This window comes from Heteronotia binoei, chromosome 16 (assembly GCF_032191835.1).
Source record: "Heteronotia binoei isolate CCM8104 ecotype False Entrance Well chromosome 16, APGP_CSIRO_Hbin_v1, whole genome shotgun sequence".
NCBI classification, from domain to species: domain Eukaryota; kingdom Metazoa; phylum Chordata; class Lepidosauria; order Squamata; family Gekkonidae; genus Heteronotia; species Heteronotia binoei.
Window position 1 is genome coordinate 25,739,976 of NC_083238.1, and position 26,057 is coordinate 25,766,032.

At 43.0% G+C, this 26,057-nt stretch overlaps 1 protein-coding gene across 2 annotated transcripts in view; it reads right to left on the minus strand.

Moving 5' to 3' along the window:
* Positions 1–26,057, minus strand: part of FIGN (fidgetin, microtubule severing factor) — a 173,086-nt gene that overhangs the window by 64,102 nt on the left and 82,927 nt on the right. Inside the window, exon 3 of one of the 2 annotated variants that reach the window (XM_060257206.1) lies at positions 11,841–11,891. The exons of the other annotated variant lie outside the window; for it this stretch is intronic. Within the exon in view, the coding sequence (XP_060113189.1) occupies positions 11,841–11,891 (51 nt within the window). The remainder of the gene's footprint in view (positions 1–11,840; positions 11,892–26,057) is intronic. 2 annotated transcript variants of the gene reach the window in all.

A 26,057-nucleotide genomic window follows, 5' to 3' on the forward strand; every position in this document is an offset into this window, starting at 1 on the left:
TCTTCTGCTGGTTGCAGAAGTTGTGCTGCAAAGGGAGCCTGGGGGATCCCCTGCTGGAAAAGTGGAAGCCTGGCTAAAACTGCATCATTCAATTATACCAAGGGTATTTCACTTGCATAACTTTAACATTGGATTCAGTTAACCCATATAATACACTTCTCTATTTCACAAACACACATAAATAATTGAGCAAACAATGTGTTATCACGTGCAGTCTAGTTTACTTGTTTAGTTTATAGTCTAGCATGTTTCTAATAAGTGCCGTTTATAGTCTAGCATGTTTCTAATGTACACATAATTATGCTACTGAAATTACATGGTACTTTACAATTGCCACTCAGATTGCTAAGTGAAAGACTAAAGAACGGTCACAACACGCTCTTAGCGGCATTCAGCCAGTCTCTCTAGGAACACCATGACCCCCAACTTTATTCTGAAAACTCTGTTTGAAAGAGACTCTATTCCCTAAAGCAATTCACAGCACTACTTAATAAGCTCTGGCGGGGGAGTGGGGGAAGGTAAGATTAGAGTTAACCACATTATGTAGATGTTATGAGAACGTAACTCCTAAAAATAACTTCGTAGATCAATTCAAGTAAACTTCAAATAGAGATCTCACCTTTTGCACAGTGTAGCGCTTGTACATTATATAATTCTGCTCTCAAATTACCAGATTGATATAGTAACTGTAGAAGAAAGGCTTGGACACAAAAAGACACCTGCTTTGAATGGACTGCTGGCTTGAAAGTTTTATGCCATCACATTATATGTGATACCTGATGGAGCTATTATACTTGCACTGCATTTCAGAATGCCTCTGGTGGACAAGAGGAGAACAAATCATTTCAATAAATGTATTCTCCAAATACATGAATAAGACCTACAACAGGAAGATGGATTTTGGCATTATCTTCCCACTCTTACTGTAACCACCTACAAGGGGAGAATAAAAACCAAGATGCCTACTTAGACTGAATCAAGGCTTGGTATATTATTTTCATTACAAATGATATCTATGCACTGCTTTTTAAAAACACGCCAGTTCGCACGTATTCTAAAGACAAAGCCATGTTAGGATGACAAATGGTAACTTGCCTGAAGGCTTCAAGCCAGTGTGCTCACAGATGAGCAGGGATTTGAACATGCATACAGTATTCTTTCCACCATGCTAAGCTGGCCCCATATTGACACGCTCAACTACTAAGAGTGAGACATAATCACAGGAATAGCACTAACATAATGCCTAAGAGAAAGTCCCATAAACTAACAGCTGTGACATATAATCAATGCACTCCTGGTAAAACAATATTCAGAATAGCCTCACTTATTTAAAATAACATTCAATTTACACACACACAAAGCATTCTAGCCAAGCTGTTTTTAAACTACGATCACAGGCACCCAAAAGAGAAATTATATATTCCTTGCGTACTTCAAAAAGAGGGGGAAGTTTCACACAGTTACTTCAAACGATTTAATCTTGAAAGCAACATAACTGCAATATATATTAATCCACTAGAGTACACATTGAACACATTGCTTCCAAGCACCACTGACTAAATGTCTCTGTAGAATTGCTTCCATCGTAGAACAGTTTACTGCTCTGTATATTTAAAGAGAATGCAAGTTACTCCTTGCACGTCGGTTAAATTGATTCCCATATCAGTCTGTCACAGCAGTAGCGGAGGTGAATTGTCGTAGAGCCTTCCCATCAAGGCACTTCGAGATTCATGGTTTGTTTGCAGTAAAAGGGAAATTCAGAAAAGAGAAGTTCTACAGACTTGTCAAGAATAAAGGACGGAACCACAATGCAGTGGAGTTGAGATCTTGGTCTATTTACATGTTGACTGGTGACTGGATATATGCATGTACTATACCAGATATTTTCACTAGCAGGCATTGGAATTAATTTATATATATACTTTAATGAAGATACAGTAAATCAGGGGTCCTCAAACTGCGGCCCGCTGAGGACGTTTATGCGGCCCTCCGGGTTATGGCAAAATCAGACCGGAAGTGACGTTCGACCTAAACTCGCGTTAGCAACACACACTTCCGGCACTGGGCTGAGGCGGCGGAGACAGAGTGTGAGGTGATATCGAGGTGAGGTGAGTTCCCAGGCCGGGGTGTGTGGTGTGGGGAAGGGAGATAGATGCAGAAGACGGAGAACTGACGGCCCGCAGCCTTGCACAGTAACGGCAGTCCGGCCCTCCAACAGTCTGAGGGACAGTGAACTGGCCCCCTATTTAAAAAGTTTGAGGACCCCTGCAGTAAATCCATGCATTTACCCAATACTGGGAGAAAGCCAGCTACCAAAACACATCTGCTGTTCCCACAATAGTTAGCAGATGTCATGAGCATTTATTTCTCACAATTTGACATACACTTGCTGCTGGGTACTCTGAAGATCTCCTCGTACCCACGCCCCCATTCTAAAAACTGAAAGGGACATCTTTTGAGGGAGATGGATACATGGCGCCCTTCAAAAAGGAAAGAGCAGCTATAATACCTGACTGTAATTAAACTTGGGAGGCAAAAATAACAGCAGTGCTTGGAATTCACTTTTAGTTGCAACAAGCAGAAGTGGAAAATACTCTAAGATCGACAGATTGTTGTCTCATGAATTGTGATGCTGTACACCAAGATTACTTCAATGTGCAACAATCAAGTGTTATCTCTATCACCTTACCATGGAGGAACTGATAGGGTTAGTCCCTAGTCACTAGTGTAGGTGAATGTCTCCATACCTCCCCTTCTAGGGCATCCCAAAAGCGATCCCACCCTTAAGTGCTGCTCTTGTTGGACAGGGGACATGCAGCAACCACATGGAAGGGTCAGAGGTCTGCCGCAGGAGAAGAAGAGGAGCTGGTTTTTATATCTCACCTTTCATTACCTGAATCTCAAAGTGGCTTACAATCACCTTCCCTTCCTCTTCCCTCCAACAGACACCTTGTGAGGTAGGTGGGGCTAAGAGAGTTCTGAGAGAACTGTGATTGGCCCAAGGTCACTCAGCTGGATTCATATGGAGGAGCGAGGAATCAAACCTAGTTTTCCAGATTAGAGTCCACACTCTTAACCTCAACACCACACTGGCTCTCACACTGGACGGGGGGGAATCTGATTTGCTGATTTGTTGCTGCAGATAAGGCAAATCTTGGGTATCATATTGGACCTTCAGAGAAGTCAGTCGAACGGAATGTGCTTGCAGCCAATTTCTGACCAGTTTGTTCACCATGCGACATGAACAAGAAAGGCAAGAGACAATGAGCACACCAAACTGGGCTTCATAGTGTCAAGTCAGGAATCAATAAACTAAGTTGAGCCTTCACTTCAGCCCTTGGACATGATGGTTATCCAGCCCTGAAATTTGAGACATGGTTCATTTCCCTATGACCCATCAGACACGAAAAATCCCCCTCGCATTTCCAATTCACTCTTTACTACTGTAATGGTTATTCCCTAAAAATGTGGTTTTAACTAACCATGTCAGTTATGATTTGACGACACTTATTATTAAGCATAAAGTTCAAACCGCTCTTCAAAAGAGATGGCTTCAAACTGATGGCTCTTCCAACTTCATATCCTTAAGTTAACAAAAATGAACTTGGAGAGGAAAAAAACTTGGGGAACAAAATCACAATGTACAGAAGAGGTCCTGCAATGAGCTGGCTTGCAGCAGCACTTTTACAGAAGAACACATGGAAATAGTTCCAGGGCCTCATGCAGAGAAGAATATTTCCCTGCAGATGCTATTTGAGATCTTTTTAACTGGGGAGCCCAGGAACTGGACCTGGGACCTTCTGCATGCAAAGCGCAGGCTTTACTACTGAATGACAATTTCGCCCCGAGCCCTGTAGGTGAAGGAGGGGGATGAACATATTACCAGATAAAGAAGTGTAGGTTTTTATACCCTGCTTTTCTTTACCTTAAGGAGACTCAAAGGAGCTTACAATGTCCTTCCTTTCCTCTCCCCACAACAGGCACCTTGAAAGGTCAAGTGAAGCTTCATTTGAAGGAGTGGGGAATCAAACCCAGCTTTCCAGATTCGAGTCTGTTGCTCTTAACCACTACACCACACTACAAGTTTTCCTGCAGTAGTATTCCATTAATTCACTTGCAGTGCCATCCTAAACAGAATTAATCCCTCCAGGTACACCGAGATCAGTGGGCTTAGAAGGACATTATTCACCGTGGATGTCTGTAATGTACTGACACACAAATCAGCACATGCATGATTTGTGTTAACGGCATTTTTAAAAGGCCTTCACTTTCACACGTTCCCCAAACAGCATGCACAGTAAAATGCTCAACAGTTGCGAACAAGGCAGTAGAAATCCTTCTGTGCTGGAAGGGGTCTCTTCTGATGTACACTGTACACACACACAGTGGACACAAGTGTCTGGCACACTGCTTCAAACGACAATGCCGCAAAAGATATCCATAAATAGTATGCAATTAGCCACACGTAATTAGGAAAAAATGAGAGCCACTGCTACCCTTTCTTTCTTCACTCAAATTAAACTGAGGGAAAGCCAGCACCATTTGTAAAAAGGGGAGAGAGAGAGAGAGGGAGAGAGAGAGGGCAGAGGGGTGGATCAATAATAAATTGGCAGCAGGCAGTGTGAAGTTGTCAACAGTAGCATAGTCTTGAGTGGCTTTGGATTCTACATCAATACAGAAAAATTCTAGCAAAACAGAACAGAAAATAAGAGGCACTCGCTGAAAACAATTTAGGATGGCACAAGAAAGGGGAAAGAATCGCTTGCACTTCTGAAGTAATGTCTGAAAGGGCTATTAGTACATTTTCTCTACCGCAAGCTGTACCAGAGGCAGAGTTCTTCGATCTGAAATTATGCCAAAAGCAATAACAACTGATTAGATGAGCAACTCATTCATTCGCTTTTGACAATTATCTGTAACATTCCAACCCGCCCTTGATAAGTAACTTTCACTCAAGGAACAAATTTTCTCATATTTATTTGGCATACTATGATTTAGAAACTGAATTCATGAGCTAGGCTGTCAGCAGTTAACTGAAAGGGATGTCTTAGAACAAGAGATGAAAATGCAGGCCTTTCCCAAACTGTTTTTTTTTTTTTTTTTAATGTCACCATGCTTAAAAGAAAGATCAGGAGGATCCTTCTAAAAAGGGGGAAATGGATGATTCGACACAGCAGACTGCCAATCAAAGGCAGAACAAGAGAGAAAGAAGCAAGGTCCAGCAGGGGAGCGGACAGGTTTTCCCTCATGCATGAATCCTCACAGTTATCCCTCTTGTGTTTCCATATTTCCCCTTGAATACATGAAGCTGCCTGATACTGAATCTCAGACCATTGGTCCACCAAAGTCAATTTTGTCTACTCAGACTGGCAGTGGCTCTCCAAGGTCTCAGGAAGAAGTTTGCCTAGTCCTTTCTAGCTGGAAATGCCAGGGATTGAACATGGGACCTTCTGCATGCCTAGCAGAGAAGCTACCACCAAGCCACAGGCCTTTGCCTAATACTCATTGATTTCAATGGTAGCAGCACTACTGTTTCAGATATTGCTGATCCTCTGGGAATAAAGTGCCAACCAACTCTGGCATTGATTGTTTGAGTTTTCTGCTTTGGTAGCTTTAGTGTATGACTGATAATGTCCTAATGATTCCTATTGCAGATCCAATGCTATCTGGAAATAAAGCTGCATTGTTCAACAGGGATAGTTCCCAGGTAAGTGTGCATAATATTGTGCAAGTTTAATATCAAATTGCAAAGCGACTGATACTGGTTAACATCTTTGTTTTGTTTATTGCTGCTGTTACTTATTTATGGAAAGCGACTCAAGTAGTTTAGATATTTATATCCCACTCACTCAGTGTCTAAGAAGTGTGTATGCCCCAAGTAGGTCATGCATCAGGAAACACTCAACGTATACAAAGCAAACGTGTTTACTGCAAAAAGCACAGAGCTGCTCTCAATTAACTGCAATGAACTAATGAGAATAAGAGTCAGCAATATTTAAATCCTTCCCCAAGGATCACCAAAGTCCAACCCATTTCTTTCCCAGTTGCTCATATAAAGAACAAAGGGTTTGCCTTTTCTCTTAATAGTAACTATATTTATGCTCTTGTTCTGTCTTCAGTGTCATAAAATTCAATGGGGGCCATTCTAAAATTTTGATTTCCAATTTTTGTTTTGTTTTGTTAAATCACTCTTTATCATCCTGCTCCTACAAAGGGAAAAGAGCTTTTCACCTTATGAACTTTAAGGCTGTGATAATGATCAAAATGGTTGCCTCCGTCCTTTAAGGACGCTGGCAATTATTGTCATCATACCTCCTGTTCGGCAGTTCAAGTTGCTTAAAACTTTGATAATGATTACTTGACTGCATTTAAATGAAGGTCATTTACCCTTCCATTCCCCACTTATATAGTGCCTTTCCATGCAAAGCGCCTCAAGGCCCTTTTCAAAGAACGCTAATCAGTACACAAAATTATATTGAAGCAAATAACCTTGTCACAAATGCCATTACACAGTAAAAGCTAAATAAAAAATAATAGCTTTCCTCTCTATATTTAAAAATATATCTCCACTTAGTGTCAAACATTTCAAGCACAGAAGAGATGACAGAGAAGAGTAGAGATTTCACTGTGCATATGAGGAAAAAAAAATATGAGAAGATCTGAACATTCCCTTGCCATCAAAAGAAAATTGGAGATGTTTGGGGCGGGAATGCAGTGTTTGATGAGAAGATATGCTGAAATTGTCATTAATTGCAGACTTTATATCCTTTCAAACCAGCCAAACTAACAAGGAAATGTAACTTCATGAAAATATTATTATTTTAAAAGGAAGTATTCTAAGTTTCCATGTGGCAGCAATGCCATCAACGTGACGTGACTTACTAAAAACTGTAACCACATCATTCAACTTGCTAGTTCAGGAGGCAAGAAGCATTTCTTACCAGGAATAAGGGTAGCACCTTATCAGTACACACATACAACCACCCCAGACTAGCTAGGACAAATGAATTTACTTCCACTACCAGTCTGTGAAGACTTCACAAAAGATACCTGATAATGTCACTCCTATTGTGTGAGGGTTTGCTGGCTCCTTACCAGTAGCCCTGCTATTGGCTGAAAACAAAATAAATGCCTCTGCTCTTACAAAAAAAGAAAAAGAAAGAAAGAGAGAGAGAGCAATCAGGTGCTATCTCCTGGCTGTTTTAGAGGAACACAGATAGTACAAGATAAATAGGTTTGAAACCAGCTTTCCCCCACAAATCAGACTTGAGCTGCAGAGCTAGAGATGCATTTCTCACAACGTTTGGATTACAAATTCCTTAATCGGTTCAAGCCAACAGTCTTTCACATCTTTAGTCTTAATAGTTCTATTAGGGGACAACAGAACCCAACAGAATCATCCAAGGGTGAAACAAAAAGGGAGGAGACAGTGGGTATGAGAGATATTTCTTTAATGGAGAGTTTGAATGTGATGAACTTCATTTCCCCTTGTGGCTATCCCTTCTTATGAACTACAGGGATACAGACTATCCCTTCTTATAAACTACAGACTATCCTTTCTGTATTTTAATTATGGTTAACAAGCAGTTAGGAGAACAGGCTGTGATCAGGGAGGTCACTGGTTTAAGGTACAAAAACAGCCATGAATGGCATTAAACAGGCCTGTCTGCTTCAGTTCCCATATGTATTATGGAAATAATAATGGCTGATCTGGGACTGTTGTAAGGATTTTCAGAATAATCCATATGAAAGCCTTGGAACATTTTGGAAAAATGATCAGTTCACAACAGGAACACATTAAAAAGTTGAAGAATGGAGAAAAAAAAAAGAATTTATACAACATGTGAGAAACATTATGAATCCCCAAATTGCCCTTGGCAAGCCGAGCAATTAATACCCATTAAGTTTGTCTTTAATATTCCTGCTAATAATGTCAACATAGAGATAAATGTGAATTAAGAAGCTGTAGTAAAGCAGTATGAAAGCAAACAGATGACTGTAGTGGCTTATATAATGGTATATACCACATATCATCGACATCAATAGAATTGTCACAGGGATGTTCCACGCATAACTCATCAGTTGTTTCCCATTAGTTTTTATTAGAAATCATATTCAAAATCCACACATCTGATCAATAGTACTTTGTCTTTTTTTCCCTCTCAGCAAACTGATAGTTTCAAGCCAGTACTACTGTTTTTATGGTTACGCTTTACAATAATTATGTTTCATCTTCTGGAAGAGTGTTTAATAGCTTTTTCCTTCAGTTCTTTTACTGCTTTATTTGGAAGTTTCCTTAAGAATACCGTATAGAGAACACAGGATCAAGATGTTTTAAAATGAATACATCCACAAGCCATCTTTAACACTGACTTGACAATGAGTTATCCTTGGATAAGCATAAGCGGTTTGTGAAATCATTTCAGCCACCAGCATGTCAATGTGCTCAAGGTGTAGCGTCAAATATTTTAAATGAAGGAAATGTGGGAAACAGGAAATATAAATGCCTCTTGCTTCCAGTTACTAAGCTTCTGCATATCTGCTGGGAACTTCTGTGCTGAGAAAACACCATCCCCATACCAGAATATCCAAAGCTTCCCTTGAATATATATCAGACACACTTGAATTGCCTTTAAAAAAAAATCACAAAGTAAGGTCCCCTTTGGATGTTCAATTGGCACTAAGGGAGATTACTATTTATGGTTCCAGTGCCGTGAGGACAACACTGAAATCCCTCAACCAAGATAAACCTATCATAAAGAACTGGCACTGCCCCAAGGGAGAAGAGTGGTACCAATTCCATGAGGGGAGGAACCATTTACGTGGGCTCCAGTCCTTGCATCTTTTCCCTTTGAATGTTGCATAGGAACACTTGAAGGGTTAGGAGAACATTCTAAAAAGTCTTTGTGGAAGCAACAGAGGTGGTGATTCATTGGTAGCATTTAAGGTACAGACACATTAAATTTGTGAATGACCCAAGATGAGGAGCTGGAGGTGTGGTGAAAACAATTCCATAATTGGGCCAAGAGAAGCTGTCCTCTCATGAGAGCTGCTTTTGAATCTTGATGGCACATATAAACCAGCCCTCTAAGGGAAGTTCTCTTTCACTATTGCTAATAGTGAAAGTTACACCGTCATCTCTCTGGAAGCAAAACTGTAAAACTGCAAAAAAACTTACTAACACCGCCGTGTAGCAGGATGGTAAAATGAACTGGGGGTGGGTGGAGAATACTATCCACTAGACATATTGATCAAACAAAAGAGGAGGAGGGGGGGGAGTATTTTCCCACTTCTGATGCTAGAATCAAAGGCAGTAAAAAATTGTCCAAACAAAAGGACAACCAAAAGAGAGCAAGAAGACAGGGCAGAGCAGTGAAGAAAATGAGAGGCAGACAAAACTACGATAATAGGATCTCTTCTTCCTACCACTGTATTTCAGTTTTCATTCCTGAAATCTGGATAACATGAATTAAGCAACATAAAACTCAAAGATGAACAAAAGAAAACGGAAATGTTTCTATTAATAGGGTGTGTCACAGGATTTGTTTTCCTTTACATAATAGCATACTTTGGGTTTAAGTATTCTTCCTCGTTTCTAACGGAAGACAGACCAGAAGAATTATCCACAAAAGAGCATTACACGTTTCATTTTCATAAAAGTCTTTAGGGATGTCTGTGATGCAGGATTTCCATGCCAAGCTTCACCCCAATAAGTGTTGTGATTTTTTAAGTGTTTCAGATGAACTATGTTATGTCTCAGTTATGTAAATTGTGCTCTTTAACAACTTTACCTAATTGGCCCTGTGGTTTAAGCTAACACTAACGACAGCCTTTTTCAGGAAGGAGCCTCATCAGGGCGACAAGCTACCATTTATTCTGTGGGAACATCCCTGGTTTGTCCCTTATCGAGTCATATAAGTCAGGATCCCTCTGTTCTGACATATGAGATAAAATAAGATAGCTCCAAGCTTTTTCAAAATATGACTTAGGACAGGGGCATCAAACACCCAGCCTGTGGGCCAAACCAGCCAGCCTGGGGCTTCAATCTGGCCTGCGGGTCTCTCTTTTCCCCCTCTCCAGCTCCAAAGCTGCTGCAACATTCCCAGCTCCTTCTTCCTTCTCTTTGCACAGGCTCAAGCAGAAAGCAAAACAGCAAAGAAAATGCAGAATGGATTTTGCATTCAGGCCTCTGGGCAGAGCAGATCTGAATGGAAAATCCATTCCATGTTTTCCTTGCAACTTTGTCTATGTGTTTCAATGGAGTGGAGCTCAGTTTAACTTCCCAGCATTCCTATGGCTGGCTAAAGCTTTGTGGAGTTGTGTCCTTGTAAATCAAGCATTGATGCTTTGAGCCAGCTTTGTCTCTTCTCAATGGACGTGAGAACTAGTGCCTGGTGAGTACTCTAATTGAGAACCCACAACCAAACGGAGATATTACACTGGAGAGCCATTGCTAATCCGAGTACACCCAAGGGCAGGGCGGTGGGGGTGGGATGGGGAGAAGCTTGCAATGCCCTGCCATTTCATGTTTTCTTGTGCTGAGAACATTTTATATTTTTAGTTTTCTGCTGTGATCCTTGTGCTTTTTCTTGATGTTTTCTTTTTAAAATTGCATTGCAAAATCCCACTATTCCCCCACCTTTCTGTTTTAAACAAAATATAGCAAGAGTTTTAAACGCATGTTTGTATTTTAAGTTAAAAATAATATCTTTAATTGTGTTTGCCTGTTTGCTTTATAAAGTCTGCATCTCCACCATCTGGCATTATATTTTAGGACATGCATGGCTCGGCCCCATGAAGTCCCATTAATGTCAGAGATGGCCCTCCTAAAAATTGAGTTTGTCACCCATGATCTAGGAACTAATTTTTCAAAGGGTTTTCCCCTCTTCTGTCCATCAAATTGTTTAAATCATATGAACATATGAAGCTGCCTTATACTGAATCAGACCTTTGGTCCATCAAAGTCAGTATTGTCTTCTCAGACTGGCAGCGGCTCTCCAGGGTCTCAAGCTGAGGTTTTTCACACCTATTTGCCTGGACCCTTTTTTGGATATGCCAGGGACTGAACCTGGGACCTTCTGCTTCCCAAGCAGATGCTCTACCACTGAGCCACCATCCCTCCCCAAAAATCATTTCCAGTTTTGTATCTTTGCTTTAATGTTGCTTACAAAACTGAGTTCAGAGTCCCCATACACTTTCAATTTCCCTTGTCTTCCTTTCTGATGTTGACAGACAGGTGCTATACTCTAAATGTGTGGTGCCCACTGTGTTAGGGAATCTAAACAAAGGCTTGAAAAACTGATTTTCAACAGATCTAGCAAAGCTGGATAGGCAAACTGTAATTCCTGATCAGTTTAAGCTATTGATTTATATTTTAAATTTTTTTTACAAATTATCTGGTAAATCAAAACAAATCTATGGCACACTCCCAAGGTTACCTTGAGAAGCCCCCGAACACATGAATCTGCCTTCTACTGAAACAGACTCTTGGTCCATCAAGGTCAGTATTGTCTACTCAGACTGACAGTGGTTCTTCAGGGCCTCAGGCACATGTCTTTCACATTACCTACCACCTGATGATTTCAAATGGAGATTCCAAGGACTAAACCTGAGACCCTCTACCACTGATCCACACCCCCCCCCCTCAGTTTCCTAGTGAAGATCTAATTTACACTTTTCCAACAATGCTGTAGGAGCTACTTCAGTAACTTGTGCAGGAAGTGGGTCATGTGGTTAAGGCTGATTTCATGACTATGTCCCACCCCACCCCAGAGGCAGGTGTGTGTGTGGAAAGGGTACCTGCAATGACATCAGCTCTGTCTGCATGATTTGCCTCTTACCATTCTCACAACAGCACAGAACAGCACCAATGTCAACAAAGGATTCACAAACTGCCAAAAAAAAGAGTGATGATAGTCTTAAATATGGAACTGAGTAGTAATTTTAAACATAAAATTTAGGATTTTAATCCATCCGTTGCTGGCAATTATAGACAGGTTATTCACAGGGCAGACTTGCTGACTTAACAGCCTACCTTTGACGTTTTAAATTAACAGTTATTTGTGAAACAATCTGTCATTTGTAAGTTCTTCCAGACTCTCTCAAGTGAAATATTAAGTTATTGGTGTAACCTCTTCTCTTTAGTAGGTCTATTTTAAATCACTGCTTACTCAGGAACTAATTCTATTAGATACAGGCCAGATATATTAGGTCTCTATAGGTTAGATCTGTTTGAGATCTGATTAGAAGGTTATAGCCTATAAAATTGTAGATTTGTAATATTTGCTACTGGTAGGTCTTGGTTGGAGACTATATTCCGCTGTCTTCATCTACGGCCGAAGAGCACCGGAGAGCTATGCATGGTGAAAGCTGATCCCACCCCATTTGTATGCATCACCCACCCATGCCGTATTAGAAACCATTTTTTTTAAAAAAAAAAATCCCTCAGTTATGAAAGCTTTATCATGCAAAATGGGAAGTCCAAGAGGGATAAGCCAAAGAGGTGACAATTCTCCCAAATGTTTTTGGCCACACCCTCTTCCTTCGGGATGTTGAACAAAAAAGGGTAACTATTCATTCTAAGAAAGGGTTGTTGGTGATTGTCCCCTTACCTACGTGGCTAGGCAAGCAGCAGCATCCTTGCTCCCAATCAGTGCCGTTTAATAACGTCATGTGCCATGATGTCATTGCATTCATTATGTGATCTGATTGGCTCGGGTTACTTTGGGAAGGAGAAAGAAGTCTAGATGGAAGAAAAAATGGCACCAATGTAAGGAAGAAAATGTAGCTCTGACCTGGATAGCCCAGGTAAGTCTGATCTCATCAGATCTCAGAAGTTAAACAGGGTCAACGCTGGCAAGTACTTGGATGGGAGACCTCCTTGGAATACCAGACCTGGAGGCAGGGGCAACCTTTATTCAGCCACCTCTCTGAATATCCTTCATGCCCCAGTAAGGGTCAGTCACCAGAGATTGCCATGACTTCCAGGTGCACATGCATGCACACACACACACACACACACACAAATACAAAAAAACACCAAAAACTGTAAGGAAGAAAATGGAAACAAAAAGCAGCAAACATTATGTAATCTGACTGGCTAGGGTTACTTTGGGAAAGAGAAAGAAGTTTAAATGGGAATAAATGGCACCAGTGTAAAGAAGAAAAAGGAAAGAAAGAGCAGTGAACAGAGGTGGGAAGGCAGGGAGAAAAAGACAAGCATTTTGAAATTTGAGGGGGGTATTTTTACCCATGTTCCTGAAAATCTAGACTTTCATCCTGAATATTAAAAAGGACATGCACTGGGGCTGAATCCTCCAGATCCAAACTACTAGTGGTGATGGTTTCCTCCAGAACAAGTAGCTTTCCTCTGGAAAAAAGAGCTCTTGTGCCTGCAGAAGAAATGGTCACCATTACCAGAATGGAACTCTTGGATCCAGTTCATTTGGTGTACCCTTGGTCTCAGCCCTCCATTGCTGATCAATAAAGTGGGATCATTTAACATGGAATAGTTATTGTCTTACCTATCCTATTGAACTCTTGTAGAGACTTGCACTGTTTCTCAGGGAGAGAAATAAAAAGGTAGTCCCCTGTGCAAGCACTGAGTCGTTTCCGACTCTGGGGTGATGTTGCATCACGTTTTCATGGCAGACTTTTCATGGGGTGGTTTGCCATTGCCTTCCCCAGTCATCTACACTTTACCCCCAGCAAGCTGGGTACTCATTTTACCGACCTCAGAAGGCTGGAAGGCTGAGTCAACCTTGAGCCAACTACCTGAACCCACCTTCTGCCGGGATCGAACTCAGGTCATGAGCAGAGCTTGGACTGCAGCTTACCACTCTGCACCATGAGGCACTACTCTCCAAATTGCAACCATTCCTACATGCCAACATGCGTTCTCTGGTTATTGGGCAGTTCCATCACACATATTCAGCACAGTTAATACATGAAATTTTGATTGTACCTATTGTTGAAATTACAGAACTCCAAGGTGGGAGAAACAGTATTCACAAAATTAAACAATTCCAGCAGTTATTGGTCTAATAGTTTATATGACATCATAAGGAGATTTTCTGCTTTCACATGACAATACTTGTTCGTTTATAGGAATTACAGAGTGCATTTGGCATGTTGAATTGGTAGGTTACAAGAGCAGGAATCCTGCCCCCCCCCCCGCCAAGAATTCCATGATGACTTCATGTGATCTCTTTAGGTTGTGGCAATTCAGACAACTGCATTATGCTCCCAAAAAAGAGAATTTTAGAATTTACTCCAAACTGTCTGAAAGAATTGAGACTATCTAGCCATCTGTGTGTCTGAAGTTCTCCTTCAAAATAATTACATTCGTATTGTCCCTTAGTTAGAAATGACTCATGAAACATGGCACCTCAGTGAGAAGGGGTTTTTTTAAAAAAAATAATCCTTCATATCTCACAGCACATATAATTGTTTGCAGTGAACATCACTCATGACAAGTTCTCTTACCAGACATTATGTCACCAACCAGGAACATATGAAGCTTTATGGTGGAACCAGGCCATATTCTTAGGACACCTGAAAGTCCCTCTCATTTTGCCACAAGTATCCGCAGAATGCCCATTCCAGCCCACCCCCCCCTGCCCAACAGTGCCCCAGCATCTTCTGCTAACCACAATGAGAATGTGTGTCAATTACACTGAGTTTCCTGGGATTTTAACAATCAACTACCAAAGAGAACTGAAGTTGTAGAAAGAGTAGGGTAGAGGGTGACATTTCCACAAGAGTGCTGGATATTTGGGGGGTGGGGGGAGGGGAGTGTATGATTCTTTGCCAAGCTGTATCTATAGTGTGAAAGGGATGGTTGTAAAGGAAGCATGAAACGTAGAGAGAGATCAAATACAATGCATTTTATATGGTGCATCACAGAAAAACGATTAGAGAAAATATGAATGGCAACACTCCCCCCCCCCCCCCCTCAACCTACTAGGGAAAATAAGCAATAAATCAGTTAAGCAAAAAACCTGAAAGAACAAAGAGGTGCTTAAGGCGATTAAGCACCTGACAGAGGGGGGCTGCTTTCTGCAGATATCAAGCAAAATCACACACCAAAATACTGAGCTGGCAAAAAAAAAATGAAAATGAAACATAACTCATAATAAGCCCTTCTGGGGTTTTGCTAGGGTACAGTTAACCTAAAGCTAGAAAGGCATTTTGTAATGTGCTCCCTCACTTACTCTGTGTGCATAAACATCCACCATTATAGAATAATCACCCTGGCAGGATTTTAATTTCAGTACTCAACTAGGGAATCCAGCTCTACGTACTATCCCACCTTCCCGCTTAGATATTAGCTAAATTTTCTGCATCAAACTAATCAAAATTAGATTGTCTTCAGAACATCAGTACCCTTTGTGTCAACAGTCACAGAACTACTCATTCAGTCAATTGATTTATTTGTGGCTTGGTAGACCACTTTAATGTGTACTAACAATAATAATAATTTTTAGAAAGCAGGAGAAAAGTCATGAACACAATCACTAAGTAGCAAAACCACCATAAAGACACCATGTACCCTTAAAACATTTTTTTTCTGGTTTCTTCATATACAAAAGGAACCCAAAACTATGAGAAATTTAACATATATCCAAAATAGGATTAAACTACCACGTATACGGCCAGGGCATAATGTAGCATAAGCAAACATAAGCAAGCTATCACATTTACAACCTCTAATGGGTCTCTTCAGTTTGATACTTCAGAAAACTGTCTAGATCAAGGGTGTCAAACATGCAGCTCAGGGACCAAATCAGGCCCTGGGAGGGCTCCTATCAGGCCACCGAGCAACTGGTTCTTGTCTGCTTCCTTCTTCCTCTCTCATTTCCTTCTACATCTCAGCTTGCTTTGCAAGGCTTGCTCAATAGCACAGGAGCTACAGAGCAAAACCTCGATTTTCTCTACTGGTTGAGTCTCCTCCCCCTCCTGGTCCCCTGGGGAGGGAGTGAAAGAGCCAGAGCTTCCTTTGCCCAGTTCCCGGGATCCCATGGGAAAAATACAAAGAAAGCACCTTTAAGACCAACAAGCGCTAATGTTTTAAGCAAGTTTTAAGTTCTTTTTTTAAAAAAAACCATTTTGTCATGTTTGTTTGTGTCCTTTAAAAAGTTTATATCTCTGCCACCTGATTTTAAATAGGTACATGCATGGCCCAGCCCGCCATGGCCCAGCAAGGTTTCATTTAGGTCACATCCGGCCCGCATAACAAATGAGTTCAACACCCCTGGTGTAGACAGTAAACTGATGCTCTTTCTCAGTTCTTTCCAGATTTTAATGTAATGCTCTTAAGCCACGCGCAGCCAAGGAATCCAGAAGAACTTTAGAAGATGGTGAGACACACAAATGGCATGGTGGCATTGAGAAATAAACGGTTTCTTTGTCAACCTGCCTTATCCCCCCAATCAGAACCCGATTTTCAAAACAAGGGGTGCTACCATAAGCAGCTTCAAATCCACATTGAGAATATTATAAAATAAAAAATAAAGAGCTCGTTGTGTATTATGAGGCACTGAAGATGCTTCCAGGAATGGATGTAACGGATTAAATATATGAAGCCACTTTCACGCCTACTTGAAGAAGTTGTGATAGCCTGGTGCAACTCAAAATTTTAAAGCTTATGCACTCTTAAAGAGATGTCGTTCTCATTTATTTTAATTAGATGTTTATATAAGAGCAACCTATATTAGCACGACTGCAACTAAAGTGATCAAAACAGATAAACCTGCCAAGTTTTTCTTATAACTTTTAATGCCATCACGCCCACCCTCCAAAAGCAATGATTTTCTCTCTGTAGTCTGAAGAGCAGCTGTAATTCTGGGAGATCTCCAAGCCCCCACCTGGGGGCCAGGGTTGCCAATTCTCCGATGGGGGCAGGGGATTCCCTTGTTTGGAAGCCTGCCCCCCTTCAGGGATATCAAAAAGGAGGGGGGGGGGCTTGAATGTCTGCTGGGCACCTCATATATGTCCTTGGGAGTGGCTATTTTTTTTGAGGTAGAGACACCAAATTTTCAGCATGGCATCTGGTGCCTCTCCTCAAAAAACTATCTCTGTTTCCAAAAGATGGGACTAGGGAGTCCAATTCTATGAGCTCCAAAAGAAGGTGCCCCCATCCTCCATTATTTCCAATGAAGGGAAGGAAATAATGGAGAAGAAGAAAACTGCAGATTTATACCCCACCCTTCTCTCTGAATCAGAGATTCAGAGCAGCTTACAATCTCCTATATCTTCTCCCCCCGCAACACACTCTGTAAGGTGAGAGGGCTGTCACAGCAGCTGCCCTTTCAAGGACAACTCCTACGATAGCTATGGCTAACCCAAGGCCATTCCAGCAGGTGCAAGTGGAGGAGTGGGGAAGCAAACCTGGTTCTCCCAGACAAGAGTCCGCACACTTAACCACTACACCCAACTGTTTAAAAGGAGTGTGGTCCCTTTAAATGTGATGGCCAGAGTTCCAGAGTTGAATCATGCTTGTCACAACCTTCCTCCTGGCTCCACCCCCAAAGTCACCACATATTTCTTGAGCAGGAGTCAAGTTGCACCTTTATGACCAACAAAGTTTTATTCAGAATGTAAGCTTTCGTGTGCTAAAGCCGCACTTCTTCAGACGAGGGGATAAAGCCTGAAGAAGTGTTCTGAATAAAACTCTGTTGGTCTTAAAGGTACTGCTTGACTCCTGCTTTGTTCTACTGCTTCAGACCAACACGGCTGCCCACTTGGGTCTACGTATTTCCTGAGTTGAACCTGGCAACTTTACTGGAGGCTGAAAACCCTACCTATAGGTTACATTCAATGAAGAATTCAGGGGAATGTAAATAATCATCACTCCATGCTTTACCAAGCCTTAAAATATTTCAACAATTCATTCATTAACAACACAACCCGGGGGGGGGGGGGCAAAAATCTTTTGGGAGCAGATGAGCTGCTACGTAGGTGCAGGAAGGGTGTGTGCCGACATACGACTGGCGCTGCCACAGTAGAGGGGAGGTACGTGGGCGGGGGGCCACCCGAGCACCACTCCTCCCGAGGGCAGCGGCGCCTGAGGGCTGCACCCAAGCATGGGCGGAAGTGAGGCGGAGCGTGGTATTCAGGTGGAGGAGGGGGTGGAGTTGGGGGCACGGCCAGGCTTAGGCAGCTTCCTGAGCAGTTTGGCCCATGACATGCCCCCCCCGCAACTTTACGCCAGCAAAAATGGCGGCATGGCCCATAGGCACTCGTTGAAAGCAAATACAAAGGTCGCTTCCACTGCTGCAGAAGCTCGCAAACCCCTTAGGGAGCGGTGTGATTGCCTCGCCAATCCTCTCACACCTTGGGCTGATGAGCCCCCTCCCCAGCACCCAATCACAGTCTCCCCCCTCCTAGAAATACTTCCACTCTGGCCTCGCACAACTCAGTTGTTAGGGAGAGGAGCAAATGGCAAAAAGATCTGCCTGCGAGCTCCTGGCCATACAGACTTAGAGTGAGGGACAGGCAGGCTCGTTGGTGACGGGTTATGCACTGGGCAGTTGCTTTGAGAGTATCTTTGACTTGCAAGGGCTAACTGCTCTTGTTTCCAGGTCTCCACAGGTTCCAGGCTCCCGGAGGCTCTGCATCACCCATGGCTGGGTAAGTTCCACTGTCCCCCCCTCCCCAGCCTCCCTCTCCCCTTGCTCTCAACCGCTTGGTGTGCGAGCATCTCTGGCACTTGAACCAGGCAGTGGGCTCCGGCAGGGGGTATTTGCTGACCCCGCTTCCCCTGTGCTGCTGCCTGCTCCCTTCCCTTTGTCTGCGCTCTGCCACATTCCCAACCCCTGGCAGGGCACAGGGTGTGTGTGTGGCACCTGCCCCGTTGCGGGGAGGTGGGTCAGAGACTGTCCCTTTAAGAGAGCACCCAGCTGAAATGCAGCTTGCTCTTCCAGCCGCCACTCCTGCAGGTGCTCTTGATCTCTATCTCCGTTTTGCAGGTGGGACTGCAACACAGAGGCTTCCGCATATGCCGCTCCACTGCCCCCCACTCCCTCAACTGTTTCTGCCTGCTGCTCGGAATGGAGCCCAGCCCATGGCGAGACAGCCCACTCTGTTCCGAAAAAATAAAGTCTGAGCTGTGCCCTCTGTTGTCTCTCCTGCTTGGCATCTGCTGCATGTTCCCTGGGCAACCCCCTCCCGTCAGTGGCCTCTCTGAGGGAATGCCTGGGAGGGTGGGCAGACTTGGTTTTTTTTGGGGGGGCAGTCTATGAGTCGCCATGCTGCACCCCGCATGGCTGGACGGGGAGGGGACTGCTGTCATGAGCCACAGTGCATGTGCCAGGACTGGCCAATGGGGGGGGGGACTAGCCCTCCCCTTCGGATGCCTCCGCCTCCCTTGTGCCTATGCCAGTGGCGTTGCCATGGCGACCATTCCCTCATGGCAAGCTACGCCTCTCCCCTCCCCACGCTCCAGTGTGCCGAAGTCCTCAGGAAGTCTACTAGCGGCGCAGCAGCTATGCCACGGCCGCCCACCCCTTATGTCTGGATTGGGCTGCCCTTCTCTTAGAACCAAGAAAACCCTGATGAAGAGGACAAATGACTCATCTATCTCCTTCTGAAGTCCAAGTCTGAAATCAGCTAGTATACTTAACTGTGCAATTCATTAAGTATGACATTTTACAAAGCGGATCTACTAACTATACAGTAATTGAAATTAAAGCATACACATTAGGAAGTAATTCCTACTCAAAGCAACAGAACATACTTCTGTACACCTAGAATCAGATTGCAAGCATCGTGGAAGGTGCCCAATAACCTCTGTAGGATGATAACCCTCTTGCACCTATCAAGGCATAGCAAGGTTTATTTTAACAGTTTGCAAATACTTTTGCATGCACCTTGCCTTATGCAGCTTGCGGGACACCAACAACTACTACACACTGTGGATAAAACAGGGCACGTGCCAGTACATCATCCTCTCTCAGTTCAAATAAATTAGCTCTGGCAAGACCCCAAGTTATTTCTAGGTCAGGCAACCCTGCTTAAGCCATGATATCACCGTCTGGCCTAAAAGTTACTAGGGTCAGTGGGATCATAAGACATTTGAATAGGGATAAGATGCCGGGAAGTGCCATATTAACACTATACTACACAGTCACCAAGGCAGAGAGAGAGAGACAGAGAGAGAGACAGACAGAGGAGAGAGACAGCCAAATTCCGCACTAGACCTTTAATCCTGGTTCAGTTATGTCCCCCAAATGACATTCCACACTTGAATCACAGAATCATAGAAAATAAATCTATGAGTTTATACTTCTATTATTCTAGCGTAGAAAATCAGTTTGGGGTCAGGGCTGCACCAGGATTAAAGCGTGGAATTCTAGTGAAGAATTGGCCAGAAACAGAGAAACGGAGAGAGAGACCCAACACATATTGTGGTACAGTTAGCACTGCTCTAAACCCAATACCAAAGGCATTTGAAAACCCCTAAAACAGAACAGTTAGCCCAGAAGAATGGCAATGTTAAAGCAAAACAAACAAACAAAAAAAGTTGGGGGACAGGGTGTGCTGGAACAGACAAAGCTTCTGTTTCTTCAAGAGATGAGAGGAAGAACCAAGTTCCACAAAGGTAGTGTCTTTCTTCACAGCGTGGCAAGGGCAGGAAAATCAGTAATAAGGATATAAGAATCTCCCCTGCCAGACTGATTCCAACTATTTTACAACCTGAACAAGATGGAGATATCATCATTCTCCAATGGCTCTCTGAGACTGAAGTTTTCAAGAGTAACAGCCAACTAGAAAAAAAGAGTAATTAATTGATTTAGCCTGTTAAGTATTAATTGAAGGAACAGTGCCTTCTTTCTTGACAGAGCATGAGCCTACTCCCCTCTCTGAAACAGTCACCTTAATGTCAGTCTTTCCTTCACCACTATATTCCAGACTGTATAACTTTTACAGTGTCATTATAAAACCAAAAAACTGGAAAAAAAGGAGACACCCACCTCTGGGCAGGTACTGTAGCTCCTGAACTATGAGCATCAGATGCCAATGGAAGTTATGAGCTGTGACATGCAGTCCTGAAAGCTCTCTTTGCATTTCAAAACAAATGAGAAAAATTTTGGAAGGAGGAGGCAAAAAAAAAAAAAATTGACACGCTTTTAGGCTTCCTCAAAGGGGAAAAGAGTGCTATGAAGTCATTTGGAATATGAGCTACAAAAAAAAGAGTGGTCTTTCCAGGAAGAGGGCGACCACCAGCATTAACTGGTTCAGAGTGTTTCAGTAATATGTCAAATGTCTGGCCTGCTCCCCTGTCAAGATTTAGTCACCATTAACTCAGAATTAATTAGTTCCACTTTAACATGGCAGCGGGTATTTTTTGCTGGCAAAGAGCCAAGACGAGACCAAGCCAAACAGGCTACCAGTAATCCAAAGATTAGAGATATTATCCTTTTGTGAAAAATTGGCTAAGCAGTAATAGGCCAGGGGATGGCAGGGTGATGCGTCTCCTGCTACTTTTTGTCCTTGGTTAATAAGGCTACAGTTTGGGTGCAAGGGCAGGAAGTGGAGCAAGACGAAAGGACGAACAGAAAGCTATTCAGATTGGCTCACTGGTAAACCAGGGGTGTTGCTTATCCTAATGAGCAGCTTATTCCAGCAGTAAAGTATCTTGCCTCTGTACTCTCCACACTGTCAGCCAATGGTGAGTAAACTACTCCTTGTTTGTTTCGGTGTCTCACAGCCTACTTAGATGAAGTAATCTACCGCTGGAAAGATATTACTGCTGCAAGAGTAGGTGTGAAAACATCTTAGACTGACACAGATGTAAATTTTAATCAAGGTTATAGACAGCTGGCAGCCTGTGAGAACAAGGTTTAAATTTGGGGCATAAATCAGATTTAGCATGAGATCTGCACTAACAAACCATGGGAAATTCCTTGAAAAAGTTTGCCAATATCTCCTTGTGCATGTATGTCCTCCATGTGCAGGATTTACCTCCTTAAGCCTAGAGCATGAAACTAACAAGGCAGTTTCTCAGGTGAGGTTCTAAACCAGGTGTTCCCGATACTGTTGAATCTGTGGATGCCTACAGAAGAAAGCAGGAAATTGGGCACAATTGGGCCAAGTTTAGCTCTTGGCTGTAAAGTTGGAACATAATACCAACACTTCTACACCTAACTTTCCTTACTCCCTATTTTCAGGTCTCTTTCAATTAAATCCACTGATACTACGCTTGCCAAGTGAACTGATACTTTAAAAGCAAATTTCTGGTTTTCTAACTGGCCTGTTCAAGACACAAGCTAAGAATTCTATTTTCAATATATTATTAGAAAAAAGCATATCCAGTGAAGGGTAATATTCTCAAATCCTTTGTGCATAAACAAAGCAAGATCAATATTTTGCTAAGTCAATATCTTTTGTTCCCCCTTCAGAATAAAAATTGTTAATTCATTGTCCTTTCAAGACAGTAAGCTTTAAAGCGCTCCTAGCTAAGACCAAGAAGGGTTTTTATCAGAGCAGAAGACAGTTGCTTGAAGAAGCCAAAACTACTGTTTCACAAGAATATGGAGGGAGAAATATCAAATTTGTTGTAAAACAAGGTATCATTCTCAGTTACTGTTCCCCAGCTGAAGTAGCTTGTTCAGCTGAATGCCCCGAGAATAGGGGATGATGGATTGTCTTCCACTGTCATCCTACAGTGGACAATGACTGGTTATCTCTAAATATCAGCTCATGAGGAACAAATTAAGGCCCTCATGATCAGTTTGTGAGCTTCTTGGAAAATCTAGCTTACCAATCCTTGAGATAAGGTGTTGAACTACATTGGTTTTTCATCTGTTACGTTTTTTGAGCTGCTTCTGTGACATTTTTGCATTCAGAATTCAACAACAGAGTTTGAAAACATGTTAAATTGGTGGTTCATTAGATGACTTTCTACAGCAGCGTGGCTCAAAAAAGAAGAAGAAGAAAATGAGATATGAAGTTCCTTGGTAGGAGCTGCTTAATGAACATGCCTGTTACTGCAATACCATCAATAAGAGATGCCTTTGAGATTCAGATGCAGAGTTCAAATGCAGAGTATGGGAGTGAGCACAGAGATACTTGGCTCTCCAGTTTTGAGAAATCCCAGCAGTAACAACCCAGAAACAAAAACTGGAAGAGTCAAGAGGAAAGGATCTCACAGAAGATCAGACAAAATGACAGCCAACAATATTGATTCAGTATTTGACCAATGATTGCTACATATAGCTGAAGATTTCTTACCATGTTACAAAACAGCAAAAAAACCCCAAAAAACCAACCCTTAAAGAAAGGAGAATGTCCATCAGACTTCTGAAAACACAATATATGGAAGAGATAACGAAGGGCATTGCCCATAATTGATAGTGGTCATTCTCAAACTACAAAGTATTCTTAAGCTTTTTTACAAGATAGCTCTAGCAGAAAAATGAAGGTAGGTTTGAAAGTTGCAAGAGCAAAAGCAATCCTGTGGAGTTATTATTTTAAATTGCAAGGCCAAAAGTTCCAGGTGTGAAGGTCCTTGCGATCTGAACTTCTAATTTCAAGTTGAGAAGATGCAGCAACAGGGGTTTTTTTAAAAAATGAGAGATGTGCTATGAGGAATTCTGAACAGAAACCATGAGAACCTTTCATTTACAGCAGTCTTCTAGAACGAAAACACTGTTCAAACTCATCGGGCAATGTGGAAAGGATAAGTAAGATGACTTTAGCCTTCAGAACCTCTGAGCACACGGATGCTGTAAGAACTATCCGCTACACTGGGGTGGTGTCCAAGTCAAAGGCATGAAAGGTAACCTTTCAGAAGAAGCAACCTGCATCCACACCTTTAAAAGGAAGGATACACACTAAAGGGAATGGTACTGAATTTAGGGATTCTGAGCCATTCTGAGCATAGCAGAAGGATTCTCATATAATATTCTTGCCTAAGAAAAATGGGCTTGAGGTGGGTGGGAGAACTGGAGCTATGTATGTTCCTGTTAATCAAGCCATTTAAAATTTACTTTTTTAACAGTCTATTTGCACATATCCATCTAGATCAGGGGTGGCCAAACTTGCATAATGTAAGAGCCACGTAGAATAAATGTCAGATGTTTGAGAGCCACAAGACAGGAACATGAGATGTTTGAGAGCCGGAAGACATGAATGTCAGATGTTTGAGAGCAGGGAAGAAGGAAGGCAAATAGATGGAGGGAGGTAGAGGAAGAAAGAAAGCAACTTTAACTTTAAATGCATTCTCCAAACTGCTAGCTGGCTTGGCGAGGTGATTTAAAGAGAGAAATGCCTTTTCCAAGTTGGCAGATGGAGTGGTGGGGGCGTCAAGATCCACACAATATGTGTGAAAGAGCCACATGTGGCTCCCGAGCCACAGTTTGGCCACCGCTGATCTAGATATTCAAATACATATGAATCAGTAGTAATTCAGTGTTTCAGAAGATAAAAGTGGTCATTGCATATTATGATTTTAAAAACAACTTATCCGCAATAATCATGATAGTCTTGAACTTGGTACAAGAGTAACAGAAAGCCTTGAAGCAAGGGTGTCAGCCAGCACCACTCCACTTCAAAACTTCACCCATTTGTCCGTTGTTAACACATGCCCAATCCTAGGGTTATTCTGGCAACTGAAAGCTACAATAAAGACAACTAACTGAGATGAAAGGAACATCACCATTCCTTTCAAGCCAGCCACTACACAGCTGAGATCCTATGTATCACAACTCCAGCAACTCGTTTATATATTAGGCCACACCTCCTGATGACAAGAGCCCCGTGGAGCAGTGTTAAAGCTGCAGTATTGCAGTCCTATGCTCTGCTCACAACCTGAGTTCAATCCTCGGTGGAAGCTGGGTTTTCAGGTAGACGGTTCGAGGTTGACTCAGTCTTTCATCCCTCTGAGGTCGGTCTTGGTGGGGTAGGGCGGGATATAAATCGAACAAATAAAATAAATAAATAAATAAAATGAGTACCCTGCTTGCTGGGGGGAAAGTATAGATGATTGGGGAAGGCAATGGCAAACCACCCCCGTAAAAAGCCTGCTGTGAAAACGTTGTGAAAGCAACGTCACCCCAGAGTCGGAAATGACTGGTGCTCGCCAGCCCTGTAGCCAGGATTTGAAGAATTGGGGGGCCCTGATTTTTTTCCAGGCGGCACATAGTGGCCCTAACCTCCATAGCCTTCTCTCCCACCACCGCTGAGAAGGAAAGCTGCCAGCTCGCTGCCATACAGCCTCCCCCCTCCCCACAGCTGCCCCAAGATGATCCCTTTCCACCCCTCATCCAGCAGCTCTGGTAGGGAGCCACTCAGAGGTTTAGATATGTGTCGCACAGTCTCCTGCCCTTACCTGTACCATGATCCAGCAAGGCAAGCCCAGTGGGACAAGGGGAGGGGGGTGGAAGGCGCCACCAAGTCACAACTGACTTCTGAGGCTACAAGACCTCCAATTCTGATTTCTTCCTGTCGGAGGGCGAGCCGAGGCTGCCCAAGCGCAGCTCCCACCCTCGCTTGGGTGGCCAGCGAGACCAGGCCAGAAAACCCCTGCAGGCGAACATCACCTCTCCACTGATCCCCCAGCCCCAGACTGCAGCTGGGACCTCCACTTGTGTGCGCCAGCCTACCCTACCCTGCCCTGTCTGCAATGGAGCCATCCGCCCCCCCCCACAGAATGGCCTCTTCTTGCAGGCGCCCTCTAGCCCAACATCAGCCCAACATGGAGCTTAACTTTCAGTCCTGGGTGCTGAAAGTGCTCCGTTGTTTCTGCTTGCTGAGGGATCAGAGATTTCTTCCAGCCCCTAAGCAAGCAGAAGCAACAGGGAGCTTAACTTTCAGTCCTGGGCTCCAAAAGTGCCCCATTGTTTCTGCTTGCTGAGGGGTTAGAGAATTCTTCCGGCCCCTAAGCAAGCAGAAGCAACTGTGTATGACGGCAGAATGGAGAAGGATACAGCCGAGGCACTGGAGGCTGGTTAGGGGCCCCAAGTCAGGGGGCCCTGCCTAGCAGTCAGGGGGCTGTGCCCCCACATGTCCCCTCATAGCTATGGGACTGGTGCTTGAACAGAGGACCTTTCCTTTCA